The sequence below is a fragment of the Antechinus flavipes genome, chromosome 3 (assembly GCF_016432865.1).
Source record: "Antechinus flavipes isolate AdamAnt ecotype Samford, QLD, Australia chromosome 3, AdamAnt_v2, whole genome shotgun sequence".
Classification (NCBI taxonomy): Eukaryota; Metazoa; Chordata; class Mammalia; order Dasyuromorphia; family Dasyuridae; genus Antechinus; species Antechinus flavipes.
In genome coordinates, this window is record NC_067400.1 from 40,750,680 (window position 1) to 40,767,938 (window position 17,259).

At 42.3% G+C, this 17,259-nt stretch overlaps 1 protein-coding gene and 1 long non-coding RNA gene across 3 annotated transcripts in view; both read right to left on the minus strand.

The window, feature by feature from the left end:
- Window positions 1–1,310, minus strand: part of LAMP3 (lysosomal associated membrane protein 3) — a 21,903-nt gene extending 20,593 nt beyond the window's left edge. Inside the window, exon 1 of one of the 2 annotated variants that reach the window (XM_051983249.1) lies at window positions 1,166–1,307. In XM_051983249.1, coding sequence (XP_051839209.1) covers window positions 1,166–1,211 — 46 coding nt within the window. In that variant the 5' untranslated portion in view covers window positions 1,212–1,307. Of the gene's footprint in view, window positions 1–1,165 lie in introns of both variants that reach the window. The other variant, XM_051983247.1, reaches the window with a different exon arrangement.
- A 9,960-nt stretch (window positions 1,311–11,270) lies between these two features.
- On the minus strand, window positions 11,271–16,442 carry LOC127552923 (uncharacterized). The gene is made up of 3 exons (XR_007951620.1): window positions 16,222–16,442; window positions 16,027–16,130; window positions 11,271–15,428 (listed from the first exon to the last, which is right to left on the minus strand). It is a non-coding gene; the product is annotated as an uncharacterized LOC127552923 (long non-coding RNA).
- Between the last annotated feature and the right edge of the window lie 817 nt (window positions 16,443–17,259).

A 17,259-nucleotide genomic window follows, 5' to 3' on the forward strand; every position in this document is an offset into this window, starting at 1 on the left:
AACTTCTAACCTAAAGTTTTGGGGAAATGACAAAAAGAAGGGGCTGAAGAAACTGACCTGCCAAAGGTCCCCAGGCCCAGGCTAACTTCTCCGACCCCCTGATCCCCCTCTTCTCAACCAGATGGCCCATTAAGCTGTCCCTTTTCCTGTGGTACCATTTCTGTCTGTAAAATCAACCAAATAGTACCTGCTCTGTCTAATTTACAGGATTGTTGGGGAAGAAACACAAGAAAATGCAAGGAGAAACCTCTCAGGGCTCCAGGGCATCATTCCTGAAAGGCAGAGATCTGAATGGAGGCTCTGAGTCAGTGACAGGATTGTGCAAGTCAAGCCATAAAGGGCAGTTGAGACTGATTGGGAAGGGGCTCCGGAGGCTCTTACTGCAGAGGCCTTACCGGAACGTGGACTGTCCTGCCTTCCTTCCCATCCTGGCCAGCCATGCTATTGTCCCCTCAGGCCAAACACTCACTGCCTCCTCCCAGGCACCGAGACAGTTGTCAAACCAACAGCGCCATGACTTCCAGAAATAGCCCGTTGGGCCATCTGCTCCCCACATCTGGGACTCCCCAGACCAAAGCTTCCTTCTCTGGCCACTCCCCGCCACACGCATGGCCTTCCCTGTTGGGAGGCAAGCTCTCTGGGCATCTGTAACCGGGGCCTGCACTTCGTGACTAATAAAAACTCCCCAGAGTCCCACATCAGAGCCGGGGGTCTTCTGAATCAAAGCAGGAGCAGCCCTTCCACCCCGTTAGTGGCTGTCTCTGCCTTGGCTCGTCCCAGCGTACAGGAGCATAGTTCTCCCTGAGAGGTGGAAGGGAAGATCCAGGCCATCTCCAAGTCCAGCCCTCCTTTGGGGAGGAGAACCAGACTTCCATGAGGTCACAGAAGTGGTAAGTGGCAGAGCGGGGATCTGGCCCCGAGTCCTCTCCTTCCAAAATCAGTGGCTTTGTCCCCAGTGAGCCCCCTTGCCTCCAGCAAAAGCAGGAGTGAGCAGGAAAATGTCTGAATCACCTATTTTGTATATAAAAATATATGTGTGTTTTATATATAATATATATAATACATTATACAAATTATATTATATATGTTACAAAATATATATAATTATATTATTATTATATTATATTATAATTATATATATGTTGTTAGGGTTTGTGTAACTCACCGGCAGAGAAGGTGAACACTATCAGCACTGCCAATGCCTTCTTCATGACTGCCTGGGCCGGAGGGTCCTGGGATGGCTGCAAAGGAGGTTCACTGCTTCTGGCTCTCCTAGGCTTCCTCTAGTTAAACACTTTAAACCGCATCGATTGTGTTCCTGAGAATCACGTGAGCTCGAGGAGGAAGAGGCCGAGTTAGTCCTGGGCGTTTGTAGTAGCTGATGAAAGTGAAAGAGGCCCCTGGATTTTTCTAGGGCCTCCTCTTAAATTAGAAACCACAGCCAGCGGGGTCAAGGACCTCTCCATGGCTTTTGGGGACAGAACCTGCTTTTCATCAAGGCTTTTAGTGTTTGCCAAGGATGAAGACTCATGGCTGCCAGAGACTCAAGCACCTGAGCTAAGCACTTGGTTGCAAGAGCTAGCCTGGGGCCCACTGGCTTCCTTCTCACAGGCCCCCCTCTTCTTCAAGGCCCTCCGTCCTCCTGGAGGACGTTGGGAACTAGAACAGGGGCAGGAGGGCTCCCAGAGGGAGGAGCCCTTGCTCCTTAGTGACATCCCACGATCTTGGGTGAGACATTTAGACCAACCGGGTCCCAGCTTCTTCCTCACAAAAATGGAGAAAGCGTCAATGACTTAACACACCACATGGCATTTTCAGCAGTAAGAAGGAACCCCAGTTTTGTGGGCACACTGATCACATTTGTCAATGCTGCTAAATCAACGGGTAACTAGCCAGACTATTGGAGGATAATATTTTTTTTTTTTCTCTAAGGCAATTGGGGTTAAGTGACTTGCCCAGGTCACACTACTAGGAAGTATCAAGTGTCTGAGATCAGATTTGAACTCATGTCCTCCTGACTTCGGGGCTGGTGCTCTATCCACTGAGCCATCTAGCTGCTTCCAAGATAACAGTTCTTGACAGACTATAACACTGTAAGAATTAAGTGTCTACTCTATGCAAGACAGTGGTGGGAATATAAAGGAAAAGGGAAAATCAGGATCACAAGAACAAGAGAGGAAAGGCATCTGTACAAAAAAGTCATGGTATTTGAGTATCACTTGAGTAATCATGGTGGGACTGTGCAAGATCAATGAACTTTCTCTTTCCCCCTGACTACATACTTAAACAATTTCTTTTCCTTTAAATGTTAGCACCTGCTCTTCTATATATATTTTTTTAACTTTCCGAACTTTCAAATCCCTTTCAATCTTTTTTTTTTTTTCCTTTCCTTCCTTTCCCTTTTTCTCACAGGCTGCTGCAGTCAGCCAGAGACAGAAGAGAGTGAAAGATTTTTAAAACTTCTTGATATTTTCTAAGCCTGCAACAGAGGCTGAATCCTTATCTCTTACAAGCTTGCTAACTTTTAACACAGACACACACAGACAAACATGGAGCTCCAATTTACTATGCACAGTTGCAACGTTGTTTTCCAACCAACAACATAACAGACAAACCACACAGAACATGGAACATATATGACAGACTACACAGTTATACAGATTCCATGACATTCAAGATTTTTTTTTTTTTTAAAAAACATGAGAACAACAATTTTCTCAATCGTTGACACCCTGTCTGTTTCAGGAGCTGTTCAGTGAATTTGAGTGGTTCGATCTTCTCTTCAGGTTCCAAGGTGTCTTGGTCTCGTAACTGATGATAAAAGATGTGTCTTTTTGTGATCGCAGAATCTACTTGATATTTAACGAAAGTGGTTAGTTTATTAAAGGCCCAAGGGCCAAAAGAAAGGAGGAGAAGGAGTCCCACAAGAGGGCCGAGAATACTAGGGAGAAGAGTCGATAGCAAGGGGGAAGTGGAGAACCAGTTCTTATGCCAGGATTCATTTTTTTCTCTTTCCTGTTTTCTTTTTTCCAGACTGTCCCTAACTTTTTGTAGGCTGTTTTCAACAAGGCCAAGTTTATCTGAATAAAAGCAGCATTCCTCCTTGAGGGCTGCACAAAGACCTCCTTGTTGTAAGAAGAGAAGGTCTAAGCCTCTTCTGTTTTGCAGGACGACTTCAGCTAAGGATGCTACTGAATCTTTAAGGTGTTTAGGTCCTGCTTGCAATTCCTGTAAATCCTTATCTATAGCAGCGCTCAATTGGGAATATTGTTTGTCATTTTGTATGAGGGAGGCTATACCCGTCCCCGTTCCTACCGCTCCTAGGCCAAGGAGGACGGTTAGGGTTAATGCAGTAAGGGGTTCCCTTCTGGTCCTGAAATTGCCAGTACTTTTTCTTTCCCAGATATCAAGGAAATCATCGGCCTGGTGTATATTAATATGAGGGAAGAGAAAGACAGAAACGCAGTAATCGCGTTTTTTGATAAAAGATCGGGCATCCAGAAATGTAGTAAGGCCAGCAGAGCAGGCAAAATAAGAGCCGTCAGGAGCGGCCACATATTGCCACGTCAGGTTGACAGGTATGGTGTGGTTGCAAACGCCTTCAAGCTGTTTGGGAGGAAGCATGTTAGGTCCTAGGAGACAAATTCCAATGAATTGATCAAAACTGTTCTGTTAGCCCAGTGGGGTCTTCTATCAAGGACCTCATTTCCTTCTTAAAGGCCCTGACTTCTGTGGTGCTCAGGGGAGCGTTCACAAATCCTATACCTCCCTGGGCCGAAGGAACCTCTCTTAAGGGATATAATTTAGGACTTGGGGTTTTAGTTCCCGGCAAAGGATAATTTCGGATATCTCTTTGAATTTGATCTAATTCCTTCCTTAAAGAGGAGAATGACTCTTTTTTGGAGTCCAGGTGGGGTCAATCGAATTAAATCCTCCCGTACCCTGAGGGGCCCCGGAGGAGCTGATGGGATTAAATCCTCACCTTCCCTTTCCTAAAACCATGGCTTCTTCTGGGGGTGGGGATAAGTATGGAGGACGGAGAGATAACAATGGGTCCCATTGCTGGGTCTTTAAAGTTTCCTCCTTCGTGTCCTTTACACTTGGACTCTTACTCAACATTATAGAAGCCCCGGAAAGAGATCCCACAGGGAAAACCCCAAGGAACATTGTGTTGTAAAACTCCAAAATTATAATCTCAAGGAAAAATACTGCAAGCTGCCAGATAAGAACAATTCAAATATCAAAGATTATTGTAAGGATTCCCCAAGATCTGGCAGCTTCTACAACAAAGGATCAGAGGGCCTGGAATATCATATTCCTGATGGCAAAGGACCTGGGTTGACAACCAAGAATTAATTATCCAGTGAGATTCAGCATCATCTTTCAGGGGAGGTGATGGAGCTTTGATGAAGTAAGAGATTTTCAATCATTCCTATTGAAAAAATCAGAACTAAACAGAAATTCAAGAGAACCATAGAAACATAAATGTGGAAAATATATATTATTTAAAGGTTAAATTGTTTACATCCCTGGGTGGGATGGATTGATAGACGATAAGGTACTAGGTGGAATAAAACATTACTAAGAGAAGCAGGAGAGAAGCAGAGTTTGCCTTCTGAGCTGGGACTGGAGGCTGCCCCCTGATTTACTCCTGCACTGAGCCAGGATTGAGGGTCTTAGCTGCTGATTTGCTGAGATGAAGACCCTCTCACTGGCTTTCCCAGAGTCTGTCTGAGCTGGGCTGAAGACCCTTTCTCACCCCAGTGAGCCTGACCTTTCTTGAAGTGTTTTCAGTCTGTCTTGAGCTGGAGAAGGGTTTTTCCCATCAGATTCTATCTAGATGGTTTCAGATGCCTTCTGAGCTGGGACTGGAGGCTGCCCCCTGATTTACTCCTGCACTGAGCCAGGATTGAGGGTCTTAGCTGCTGATTTGCTGAGATGAAGACCCTCTCACTGGCTTTCCCAGAGTCTGTCTGAGCTGGGCTGAAGACCCTTTCTCACCCCAGTGAGCCTGACCTTTCTTGAAGTGTTTTCAGTCTGTCTTGAGCTGGAGAAGGGTTTTTCCCATCAGATTCTATCTAGATGGTTTCAGGTGGTTTTGGAGGGAAACGGGGAGAGCTGGATAGGAGATAAGGTAGTGAGTGGGATGGGTTAAAAAAACATATAACTAAGGACAAGGTAGAAAAAGAAAATAAAAGTATATACAGGGGAGAAGGGAAATACAAAGCTGGTAATCATAACTGTTCATGTGAATGGGATGAACTCTCCCATAAAATGGAAGCAAAGAGCAGAATGGATTTAAAAAAAAAAAAAAAACAGAATCCTACACACACATACAAAAAAGAAAAAAAAAAGATCACTTGATCAAGGAATATAAACAGTTTTCAGATGACAAAATTAAAACCATTTATAGCCATATAAAAAATGCTCTGAATCACTATTGATCAGAGAAATGCAAATTAAGACAACTCTGAGCTATCACTACATACCTCTCAGATTGGCTAAGATAATAGAAAAAGATAATGATGAATATTGGAGGAGATGTGGGGAAACTGGGACACTAATAAATTGTTGGTGGAGTTGCAAGCTAATCCAAGCATTCTGGAGAGCATTTTGGAATTATGCCCAAAGGGCAATAAAACTGTGCATACCCTTTGATCCAGCAGTGTTACTACTGGGCTTATATCCCAAAGAGATATTAAAGGAGGGAAAGGGACCTGTATATGCAAAAATGTTTGTGGCAGCCCTGTTTGTAGTGGCTAGAAGCTGGAAAATGAATGAATGCCCATCAATTGGAGAATGGCTGAATAAATTGTGGTGTATGAATGTGATGGAATATTATTGTTCTATAAGAAATGATCAGCAGGAGGATTTCAGAAAGGCCTGAAGATACTTACATGAACTGATGCTGAGTGAAATGAGTAGGACCAGAAGATCATTATATACTTCAACAACATATTATATGATGATCAATTCTGATGGATGTGACTGATTTCAACAATGATTGAGGCCAGTTCCAATATTCTTATGATGAAGAGAGCCATCTACATTCAGAGAGAGAACTGTGGGAACTGAGTGTGGATCACAACATAGCATTCTCAATCTGTTGTTGTTTGTTTGCATTTTGTTTTCTTTCTCATTTTTTCCTTTTTGATCTGGTTTTTCTTGTGCATCATGATCATTGTATTAAAAAGTATATACTGTAACCTATTTAACATGTAAAGGACTGCTTGCCATCTGGGGGAGGGGGTAGAGGGAGGGAGGGGAAAAATCGGAACAGAAGTGAGTGCAAGGGATAATGCTGTAAAAAATTACCCTGGCATGGGTTCTGTCAATAAAAAGTTATTTTTTTTAAAAAGTATACATATATTGGATTTAACATATTTAATATATGTTGGATTACATCTAGAGGAGGGATAGGGGAAAGGGAGGGGAAAATTTGGAACATGAGGTTTTGCAAAGATCAATGTTGAAAAATTATCCATGCATGTGTTTTGAAAATAAAAAGTTGTCATAAAAAAAAGAAAGCTCCTGAAGGAGTCTGTTTAATGATCCAGCAAATGTTTGCTAAGGACCTACTGTGTTGGCTTTCCTGTAGCTCACTTGTAGCAAATGGCAAGTTGATGAGCATCTTTTTCCAAGTCCTGATCATGGGATTATAGGTCAGAAACTGGAAGAGACATTTAAGTTCATCTAGTCCAACTCCCACTTTTTACCAGATGAGGAAATCTGGTCATGACCACAGTGGCAGAACTGGGAACCCCAAGACCTATGACTATTAATCCTGTCCTCTTGCCATCATACTCCATTGCTTCTTTAAGTGCTTCAGCTGTTCTTTAACTAAAGAATGATATAAGGATTTTTACTTTATTTTATTTTGATTTTTCAATTTAATAATATTTCATTTTTTCCAATTATGTGTGAAGATAGTTTTCAACATTCATCTTTGTAACATTTTGAGCCTCAAATTTTTCTCCCTTTTTCACCTCCTTCCCCAAGACAGCCTGTTATAGGTTATATATGTACAATAATTTTAAGCATATTTCCACATTACTCATGTAATGAAAAAAGACTCAGAACAAAAGGGAAAAACCTCAAAAAACAAAAAACAACAAAAAAGTTAAAATAGTATTTTTTTCTCTGCATTCAGATCCCACGCTTTTTTCTCTGGAAGTGGTAAACATTTTCCATCAGGAATTTTTGGGAATTGTCTTGGATTATTGCATTGCTCAGAAGAGCTAAGTCTATTACAGTTGATTATTACACATTTCTGTCATTGTGTAAAATGGAATTTTACTTTCTTAGAAAAGATTATAATGCTTAACCAGTATACTTATTTTAAATATGCAGTAATTGGAATTAGACCAACAGAACAAATTTAAAATGTTTTTGCAAAAACACAACTTAATGAAAGAACTGAATACTCTGTTTTGGAGTTGACCTTTTAATTAATGCCAGTATTTTGTCAAGAGCTGCAGGGGACTCCCCACCTAGTTTATAAACACAGTGACACAGATGGTCCTTGTTGTGAGAAGACTGGCAAAAGCCCCAGTGTTGTCAGTGGGAGTTTTATGGGCAGGATAGACGTGGAGCCAAAGAGCTTGTGTGGGTGAGTGTTATTGACTCAGGACATGTCTGCCCCATTGCACTGCCTCATCCACCACTTCAGAAAGCTCTCCTGGAAATCAAAGCCAGATGCTGCCATTAGAAGCCTGGTACCTCCGTCATCCCCTCTTCCAGGGGATCCTGAGGGTTTAAACAGAGAAGCTCATATTTTAAATCTTTTAAGATATTTCACCTCCTACAGCTACTGAGATCCAGGACTGAGCTCTGGCTCCTAATGCCAAGCAGGGCACCTTTGCTAGGGCACAAATAGGAGTTTCAAATTTTTTTCTCCCTCTCTTTTCCTTCCTCTCTCCCCAATTCAGCAATTCTGATGCTTTTCTAAGATCCTAGCATATCCTTCTATAATTTTATTTGTTTGCTTTACATCATCTTTATTTTTTTTAATAATAGCCTTTTATTTTCAAAATGTATACAAAGATAATTTCAACATTCACCCTTGCAAAACCTTGTGTTCCGATTTTTTTCTCCCTCCCTTCCCTTTTCCCCTCCCCATCCCCTAGATGGCTAGCAATCTATGTTGAACATGTAGCACATCCTTCTGTATCAGAGCTGAGGTCTGGCGCCCTCTAGTGGGATGTATGTGACATTACAAAGGACCACAACCAGATGATGCTCTGGGGAATTGAGGAGGCAGGCGATCCTAAATGTTTGCTTGCTCTGGAAGTGACTTCTCTGTTTCTATCCATCACTATATTCATCCAACAATATTTTTTACTGTCTAGCTACAAATAAGACACTGAATAATATCTAGAATTGCACAAACCAGGGTCATAGGAGTAAAGAAGGGAATGACATTTGTTAATCAGCAACTGTGCTGTGTCAAACACTTTATAAATATCTCATTTGAACTTTACAGCAGCCCTATTCTATTATTATCCCCATTTTACAGCTGAAGTAACTGAGGTAGAAGCTAACTAATTTGCTCAGTGTCTATCAGATCTTTCTGACTTGAGACTAAATATTCCATCCACTCTCTATGGGGTCACAGATTTAGAGCTGAAAGTAATGTTAGAGTCCATAAAGTCCATCCCTTCATGACAGAAATCATGGAAAGCACTGAGTTCAAGTGGACTGAGCCTTGGACTTAGCAGCAGAAAGAGCAGAAACTTGCCTTAGAGATTTTGAGAAAATCACTTAATCTCGATGCCTCAGTTTTCTCATCTATAAAAATGAGGGTAATAATAACTGCAAAAATGAATGTACATGTATAGACAAAAATGTTTTTAAATATAATTGGGGAAAATAAAAATTAAAAAATAATAACATCTACATTGTAAAAATGCTTGTAAGGATAAAATGAGCTATTTATGAGGTACTTTGAGACATTAAAGTGTTCTATAAATGTTAGTTATCATTATTATTGTCATAGATCTAGAGTTGGGAATCTTAGACTCCAACTACTTCCATCCCTTATGTTGCCATTGAGAAATTGAGATCCAAAGGTGATGAAGGTGACATGCTCAAGTTCACACAGATAACAGCTGGGACAGCTGGGATTCAGATCCGTATCACAGGATCAAAGGTGTCTAATCAGGAAACGATGAACCAAACAGAGCTTGAAATCTGTGCTGTTCTATCAGCTGTATGATTGCAAAGATATGGGCTGCTATTGGGAAAGGGGATAAGCTTGGGATTTCATTGGTATGGAGATCTCCCAGATGAGGAAACTCCCTTTGCCAATACAGGTTGGCATTTTCTCTGCAACTTCTTGTCTTAATTGCTGAGAACTCCAAGAAGTTAAGTGTATGGTCAGTATGGGTCAGGATCTGGACTTGAAACCAAACGTTTATGACTTGGAGATTAGCTCTTTACCACACAATCTACTCCCAATCATTTCTTTCTTCCTTTTTAAATTTTCCTCTCCCTTTTATTTTTATCTTTTCCAATTACATGTAAAAATGCTTTTCAACAATCACTTTTATAAGATTTTGAGTTTCAAATTTTTTTCTCCCTCTCTTTTCCTTCCTCTCTCCCCAATTCAGCAAGCAATCTGATATAGCTTTTACCTGTACAATCATATAATCATTTAAAAAAGCCTTTCCTTATTTATATTCCCTAATTATATTTTCATTAAGAATATTCCTGAAGTATGTGCAGGTCATTTTTATATGGATTTTATAAAGATGAGAAAGTGGGCCTATAGTTACTGATGTTATTTCAATTGCCTTTTCTAGGGAATAGTATCATGCAAGGGCAAAGTTTCTGAAGAAGCAAAATTACAGGTCACATCAGAGGCAAACAAAACTTGTTTGGTGAGGGGTAATGAGGTTATATATGTTACCAGTGAAAAAATCGAGCTCAGGTTTGTTGGAGCCAATTTGAATTGACTGTAGAGAGCCCATTGTTAAGTTTTCAATGTGAGCATTTATACTTCAGAAATTGGCAAACATAACAAATCAGGGCTTGATTTATTGTTTTGTTTATTGTTTAGACTTCAAAAGTGATACAGAAAATGTTAATGACACAGATTAAATTTTAAAATCTGAGGTTTTTTTCCCTAAGCTGATTGTTCAATATTTATTAACATACCTGATTGTCTTAAGAAAGAGATGCTAAACTCAAGGGTGGGAACCAGATTAAAATGTCAATGGGAAACATTTAACAAAATAAATAGAAATAGAATAAAACATAAATAACATTGGATTCCTATAGCCATATATTGACTTAGAAAACCACAGTTAAATAATAAATAATACATATGTATATTGTATTTTTATTTATTTTGTTAACCATTTCCCAATTATATTTTAATTTGGTTGGGCCAATCTGTAATGAAGTTCTTTTCTTTCTTCCTTCCTTCCTTCCTTCCTTCCTTCCTTCCTTCCTTCCTTCCTTCCTTCCTTCTTTCCTTCCTTCCTTCCTTCTTCCTTCCTTCCTTCCTTCCTTCCTTCCTTCCTTCCTTCCTTCCTTCCTTCCTTCCTTCCTTCCTTTCTTCTTTCCCTCCCTCCCTCCTGGGTTTCCCTATCTTACCCAGAATAGAGATTCAGGGGCTACTAATCGATCCAACTTCACTACTGATAAATATGGAAGTTTTGACCCATTCTACTTTCAATCTGGACATGATTTGCTGCTCTTTAGGAATCTGAGGTCAAGATTGGCCCATTATCCATTATACTATATTGACTTTCTGTTTTGATGATAACCATTTTATGAAATGTTTTAAAAACTAGAAATGCAAAACTTATCAGTTGTCTATCTTCTTCCCACAACCCAGGAGAATCTTGGTCATTTGTGCCATCTTGTTAAGATTTTGTCCAGTTTTATGAAGAAACTTTTGGATAAATCTTCTCCCAGCCTTTTTTCTCATCTGTGAATTGAGAGAGTTGTTATGGCCTCTGCTGTCCTTCTGAGCTGAACAATGGTTTCCTATCACCCCCAGGACCAAGTAGAACATCTTCTGTTGAGCTTTTAAAACTCTTCACCACCAGGCCTTATCTTACTTGGGGGAGAAGTTTGCAATGACCATCTATTAAAAGGACTTTGCAAAGGACCAGCTAAAGGGAGGCTCAGAAGGGAAGTTAGAGACCCACATTGCCAGTGGTCTTAGCTTAGTGGGGATGGAGAAAGAAGAGAGGGAATGGGCAGGGCAAGCCTTAGTTGGACGTCTTCCCTGGTTTCAAAAAGCACACACGGAGGCTTCTGCATTGCTGTAGGTATCATTTTTATAAAGTCCAAACAGAGTTGTCCTACATCATGGCATATTTACAGAAAAAATTGGCTTCACACATTTTTTAAGGTATAAACTCATACATTCAATTCTGGCCAAAAAGAAAAAGAAAAAATAACCCCCAAATCCTCAAAAACAAACCCCAAACAAATCAAATTCAGCCCAAACAATCAGACAACTTAACAGCAGAATTCCGTGCTCTGACCCCCATCTGATTCTCTTCCCAATCACAATATATAAATAACTTCTTTTAACAATGAAAAAAATCCATAAGAACCACAAACTGTTGCAGGTGTCAATGGTTTTGAGTCCTCATGGTGAGATGGTTTCTGGCTAATGGAAGGCTGACGTCAACACATCACCCACAGATTTGGGGGGTCCTTGATTGTCCTTCTGACAACCTCCCGGTTTGGTCAGTGGAATCAGAAAAGGCAGGAGCCTTCTCGATCCTTCTCATTTAGGATCTGTTCCAAACCTCAGAGCACTGGAGAATGAAAGATTAGCTACTAAAGTGACTTTTCTCTCGCTTGTGGGCAGAGTGCAGCGTCCGAGCCCGCTGGCCGGGGGTGGGAGAGGCCCATGAGTTTGGCTGTGGGTGGAGAAGCTTTCAGAGAAGCCATCTCACCTGGCATTTCATGGGGCCAGTTTGCACAGTGTGTGGATTGTAATGCACTAGTTAATAATTCCCTGTTTACCGGAAAACAACACACTGCAGAGAAGATTGTCCTGGCAAAGGTGAACAGAATGACATACAACAGAGCAGCACCCAAATACTTTACCTAATCTTCATCTAACCCTCGCGACTTCCCCCCACCCCCAATCTAATATCATTCCATGGAGATTCTTTAAAGACTCAAGACCTCCTTTTTATCCGAAGGCATTCTCCGAGCCAATGAGAACATAATTGCCCTTATGTATTTGAGGGAATGGCAAGATGGAAATGAAATCCTTTTTCTGAAATGTGAACAGTCTATCCTGGATATGGGTCCATGAGGTCTGGATTCCCCTACTCCCCAGTACAGAGTCTTGACAGTTTTTGCCCCTTCTGGTAACAAAGAAAATGTTTTTCTGCCAATCTGCAATTTAAAAAAAAAATAGCCGACAAAGCATTAGGAAAGATAGAGAGCTTGGGTTGAAGAAAAAACAAAGCAGGAGACTCAAAGTCCAGGAATCTGCTGAGATGGGGAAACTGAGGCTGAAAAACATGTTGGGTTTGCAGAAAAAAATAGAAACAAAAATTACAGACCTGCAGTTTCAGGAATAATGGCCAAGGAGGGGCCACGAGCGTCCCTCCAGCAAGATGCATGCACTAACATGGGGCATTGAGATTAAGTACTAATTACAGAGAGAATCCCAATAGAATCACACAGAACATTCATCGACACAGGAGGGATAGAAAACATCTACAGTCATAAATATTGGATGTCTTTCTTTAAAGTCTTTTCGGATTGGTCCAGCTATTTTCATAAAACTTGGGGATTCAGGAGAAGCGGTGGCCGGCCAGGCATTCCATTTAGCTGAAAAGATCTTGGGGAAAGGATGGGTCCTAGAGGAAAAAGGAAGTTTCCTTCCCCCAATCTACCCCAAATGGTTCTGAGGTTAGCCAGTGAGAGAAGGAAGGAGGAATGGGAAAAGCCCATCCACATCAGGGAGGAGGCTGTGGACTGGAGGCTGGAGCATCCCCTCTCAGGAAGAGACTCTGGAGCACTCAGGGCAGAGGTGGAATGGGGGCTTTTTTTGGCCTTTATACTCATCAAATAGAAAGTGCAGCTTTTGGCATGGGGGAATATGGATCTTGAAAGAACCAATAATTCCCTAACCCACATATGGGAGGAAGAGACTAGCAAGACCAAATGGGAAGTCTGGGAATACTTGCAAGCACTCCCAACAAGCTTCTCATTATTCCCCAGAGCCCTTCTCTCCCTCACATGGCTATTTCCTTTCTCAATTGATTAGGGCATGCAATTGGTACTTTTCATCTCTAGTAAATTCTCACCTTATACTCTATTATAGGCTTATACATCAGGAAGAATTTCTGCTCAGATCTCCAGGAAGGGAGTGATCACAGGTCAATGAAAGACCAGAAAGATCACTGATAAAATTGTCCCTGTGTCTCTTTGTGTTTGAGTTTTCATAAATAAACGTGCCTCAATTTACAGTCTCCTCAAAATTCAGGTGCTTTCCAAATTCAGGAAGCAAAACCTGAGAAACTGAATTTGATTAGGGTCCCATCAGAGTATAAGTCACGGGACTGGCAGGGATGAGGTGGTTGGAGTCACTGGTTACTGAGCTGGAGAATACAGCCACGCCACGATGATGACCAAAAATATATCAGAATGGCATCTCCTGGCATGGAATCATTACAATAGAGCAGACAGCGGAGCTGGACAGAAAAGCAGACGCCCACAACCGGGTCAAGGGCAGTTTGGGGAGGTCTCTGTTTGGCCCACGACAGCGGATAGGAGATATCGGCTTGCCAAATACAGCCAGATTTGGAGGAGGGTCTTACTTGCCATATTGGGGCATTTCCCATGAAGCTGGATGTGCCCTCTATTTTCTTACTGAGGGTCTGTGAGCCTAGTTGGAATTTTTAAAAAGCAATTCCTAATCATTCTCCAAGACAGGAAATCAGGAGATTGACAAGCTAAGTTTTCCACAAATCTCTGCTGGACCAGCTCAGGGCTTTTTCCCCATCCTGGGTTCACTGTGAATAGATTCTATGAATGACCCTTATGAGCCTCTATATCTGGGCTGGAGCCAGGTAAGGCTGGTGTAATTACAGGTGAGGATGCTTTCTTTGGGATAACAAAGGGTGACTCCCTTCTTCCCCACGCCCCTGTCTGCCCCATGAGGCTCATCCCTCTACCTGTAGCTAGCAGTGGATGAAGCCTTATTGAAATGCAGAAAGAGGGCTGCAGGAGAGAGAGAGGGGAAAGGATGGGCTGAAAATGTCTATTAGGAGTCCTTTAAAGTCCTTCCTGGAATTTACTTCCCTTCCTTGCTTTTGTCATTGCATTATACCTTCCGGGCAGCTTTCCTGTAAATCACACATCATTTTCTAAGATAATCATGAGAACTGAAGTCTTCCTCTCTAGACAAAGGAGCACATGCTCTCCCCAGCTCCCTAGCACCATGAAGTTTGTTCCAGTTAGAAAAATAGCAGCTTGAGATCCATAAATGATCTGCCCCCCTCCAGATGCAGGGCACAAGAATTAGTATGGGTACGTTCCTAGCAGATGAGTTTCCTCCCTCTCCATCCCTGCCGTCCTTCAGTAACAGGTGTGTGAGTGCAAGGGTAAACATCCTGACATCCCTGGGCAAAATTGGTGAGTCCGATGACCAGCGGTCAGCCTCTCCTAAGGGGAAACACTAAAAAGGCTCCAAAAGTAAACCTGGTCTAGCTGCGATTACAAACAGGGTCATGGGCTTCATTGCTGATGGTCATCCCAGATGAGCTTTGGTGCCAGGTAATGAAAGGTCCGGTTGCTGTCCAGATCACCACCCCTTTGCCCACGTGAGTCAGAGGGCAAACGGCCTCACTGGGCAGGGGATCCAGGGAGTGATTTCTCCGTTTCCCCTCTCTGACAACACCTGGCTGAGGTCTGCACTCGCTCACCTTGGACAAGTCTCATACAGCCCCCCCACCCTCCCAGGAACACCTTTGGCGAGAAATCATAACAGAGAATGGGGCATCCCGGGTACTTGAGGCGAGGAAAAGAATCAGCCCCCCCTGATTAATGCCAGAGCCCTGGCTAACACACACATCACTGTGGCAGACCAGATTCAGACCAACATCCTCAGACAGTTCTGCTGGGACGCCTCTGTTTTTGTCTTGAATCCTGAAAAAGACTTCTTTGCTTTTGCTTATTGACCAGATGGAGTGATTCCTGTAGGTCTGGGAGTCTGGAGTTTCCCAGAAGTCCAGGTAGACTCAGTGTCCAGGAGAAAGGGGGAGGGGGGTTGGGAAGGGAAAGGGGAGGCAAATGTCCAAAGCAAAACCAAAGGTAAGAGATGAGCGGGCAGAGCGGCGGGCAGACTCAGCTCTCAGCCTTCTGTGCAGCCGATAGTCTCTGCACAAGGTTCTCCTTCCTTTCTGAATCTGTTAGCCCTTGGTCACGGGAACTGGGATATGTGTCTGCAACATAAACACACGGGACACCTAGTAAATGAGACTATTACTGTTATTATTGTTCCCACCATTATTTTTATTATTCTATGGGTGGGTGGTGGGCAAGGGAAGCCCAGAAGGCTTCTAAGGCCAGGAGATTTGCACTGGGCACCAACTAAGAGGCCATTTAGCTTCAATGATCAATCAGCAAGGATTTATTAAGTGTTTATGGGAAGCCAGATATCAGCCACAAAAATATTAAACTATCCCTATATCTCAAAGAGCTGACATTTTATTAGCAAGGGGAATCTGGACAGAATGGTCCTTCCAGCACATCAAAAAGCTCTAGTTTCCTGTGGGATCATGTTCTATACCAGACAAAGGATAAACGTAAAGCAGCAGTAGTTCTTAACCTGAGATCCTCTGAGACGCTGATTCACAGATAGAATTCAGGGGTTTCAGGAATTTGGATGGGGGGGAAAACAAAATAACACGATATCTTAATTTTAGTTTTAATAGAATGGCTTTCCTTTGTCTCTATTATATATTTTATATATTTAAATCCATTTATATGCATCCATCCCCTTATCCATTGCACCCTGCTTCCTGCCCGGTACTTACTTACCTGTGTTACTATTTTTATGAAGCTGGTCACCATCTAACCCTGCAGGATGAAGGAGACTGGAGGGTACCCAGTCACTTTTCTCAGAAACCAATTTCTTGACTAACCTGAAATGTCAACAAGAAATTCAGGGAATCAGAGAATTTTGTTAAAATGCACTTGCCCTCCTTTTTCTTCCTTTCATGTGTCCACACTCACCACTGTCCATTTTCTCCCTCCTGTACAAACTGCACCAAGTCACCGTCCTCCAGGGTGAGAGAATCTGGGGAGCAGGTTTCATAACTGCCCTCAACTCGGAAAAGGCCGGACACCTGGAAGGAAAGGAGCATCCGCCTCAGAGCACAACAAAATAGGACACCTGAGTGCTCAGAGGTGGGTGTGAAGGGAAATCCAATCACAGGTCCCTTAATGAGAAAGAGGAAGCAGGCAATAATGAGAAAAAAGAAGAATCTCAGCTTTCTGTGGACTTGGGTCCATGGGGATGAACACAAGCTCTGGCCTCTTGCTCAAGGGGCTTACAAGCTCACCAGGTCCTAATTGATCCCTACATATTGCAGTGATTGGAGGCTGTGTCAAAGATCATTGGCGATCCAGCTGGGAAGACCTACTGCCGATTTTGATATGAGCTATTAAAAATTAAAAAAAAAATCTTCCTGGAATAACCTGTATTGGGACGACACCATTTCCAGCTCTCTCTTGGACTTTCAGTAAAGGCAAGGAGTGAATTTCTTTCCTTTCTCCCTCCCCACCCGCCTCTCTTGGTGGAGTCTCATGCATGACAGCAATGGTATGCCTTTGTGAGCTTGAGACCGGACCTCAATGTCCCCCGTTGCCCCTTCGGTTGTGTTTTCCTAGAACTCAGGCCACTGATCATTGCTTGTGAGAAAGGGATGTTTTCAGCCCCGACAGTAACCTCCTTGAGAAATTTGGGGGATGGATGCCCCGTAGGAAAAGACTTCCACAAGGATTTCTCAGAGGAGAATATGATTACATATGATACATAGCAGAAAGAAGTTGCTGCTGAAAGGATTAATGAAGTCCACTGAGAAGACCTTAACATTTCCACCAAAGTTGCTTGTATCTGCTGGCAGGAAGAGATGGAGGCAGCCATAATAGGATGATGAATTTCAAATTCTAAATATTAATGCACACTTAGGAATCTTTAGGGCTTTGAACATTTCTTTTGGTATTAGATAAACAAAGAGCTATCTTTTCTATACTGAAAATTACTTTGTA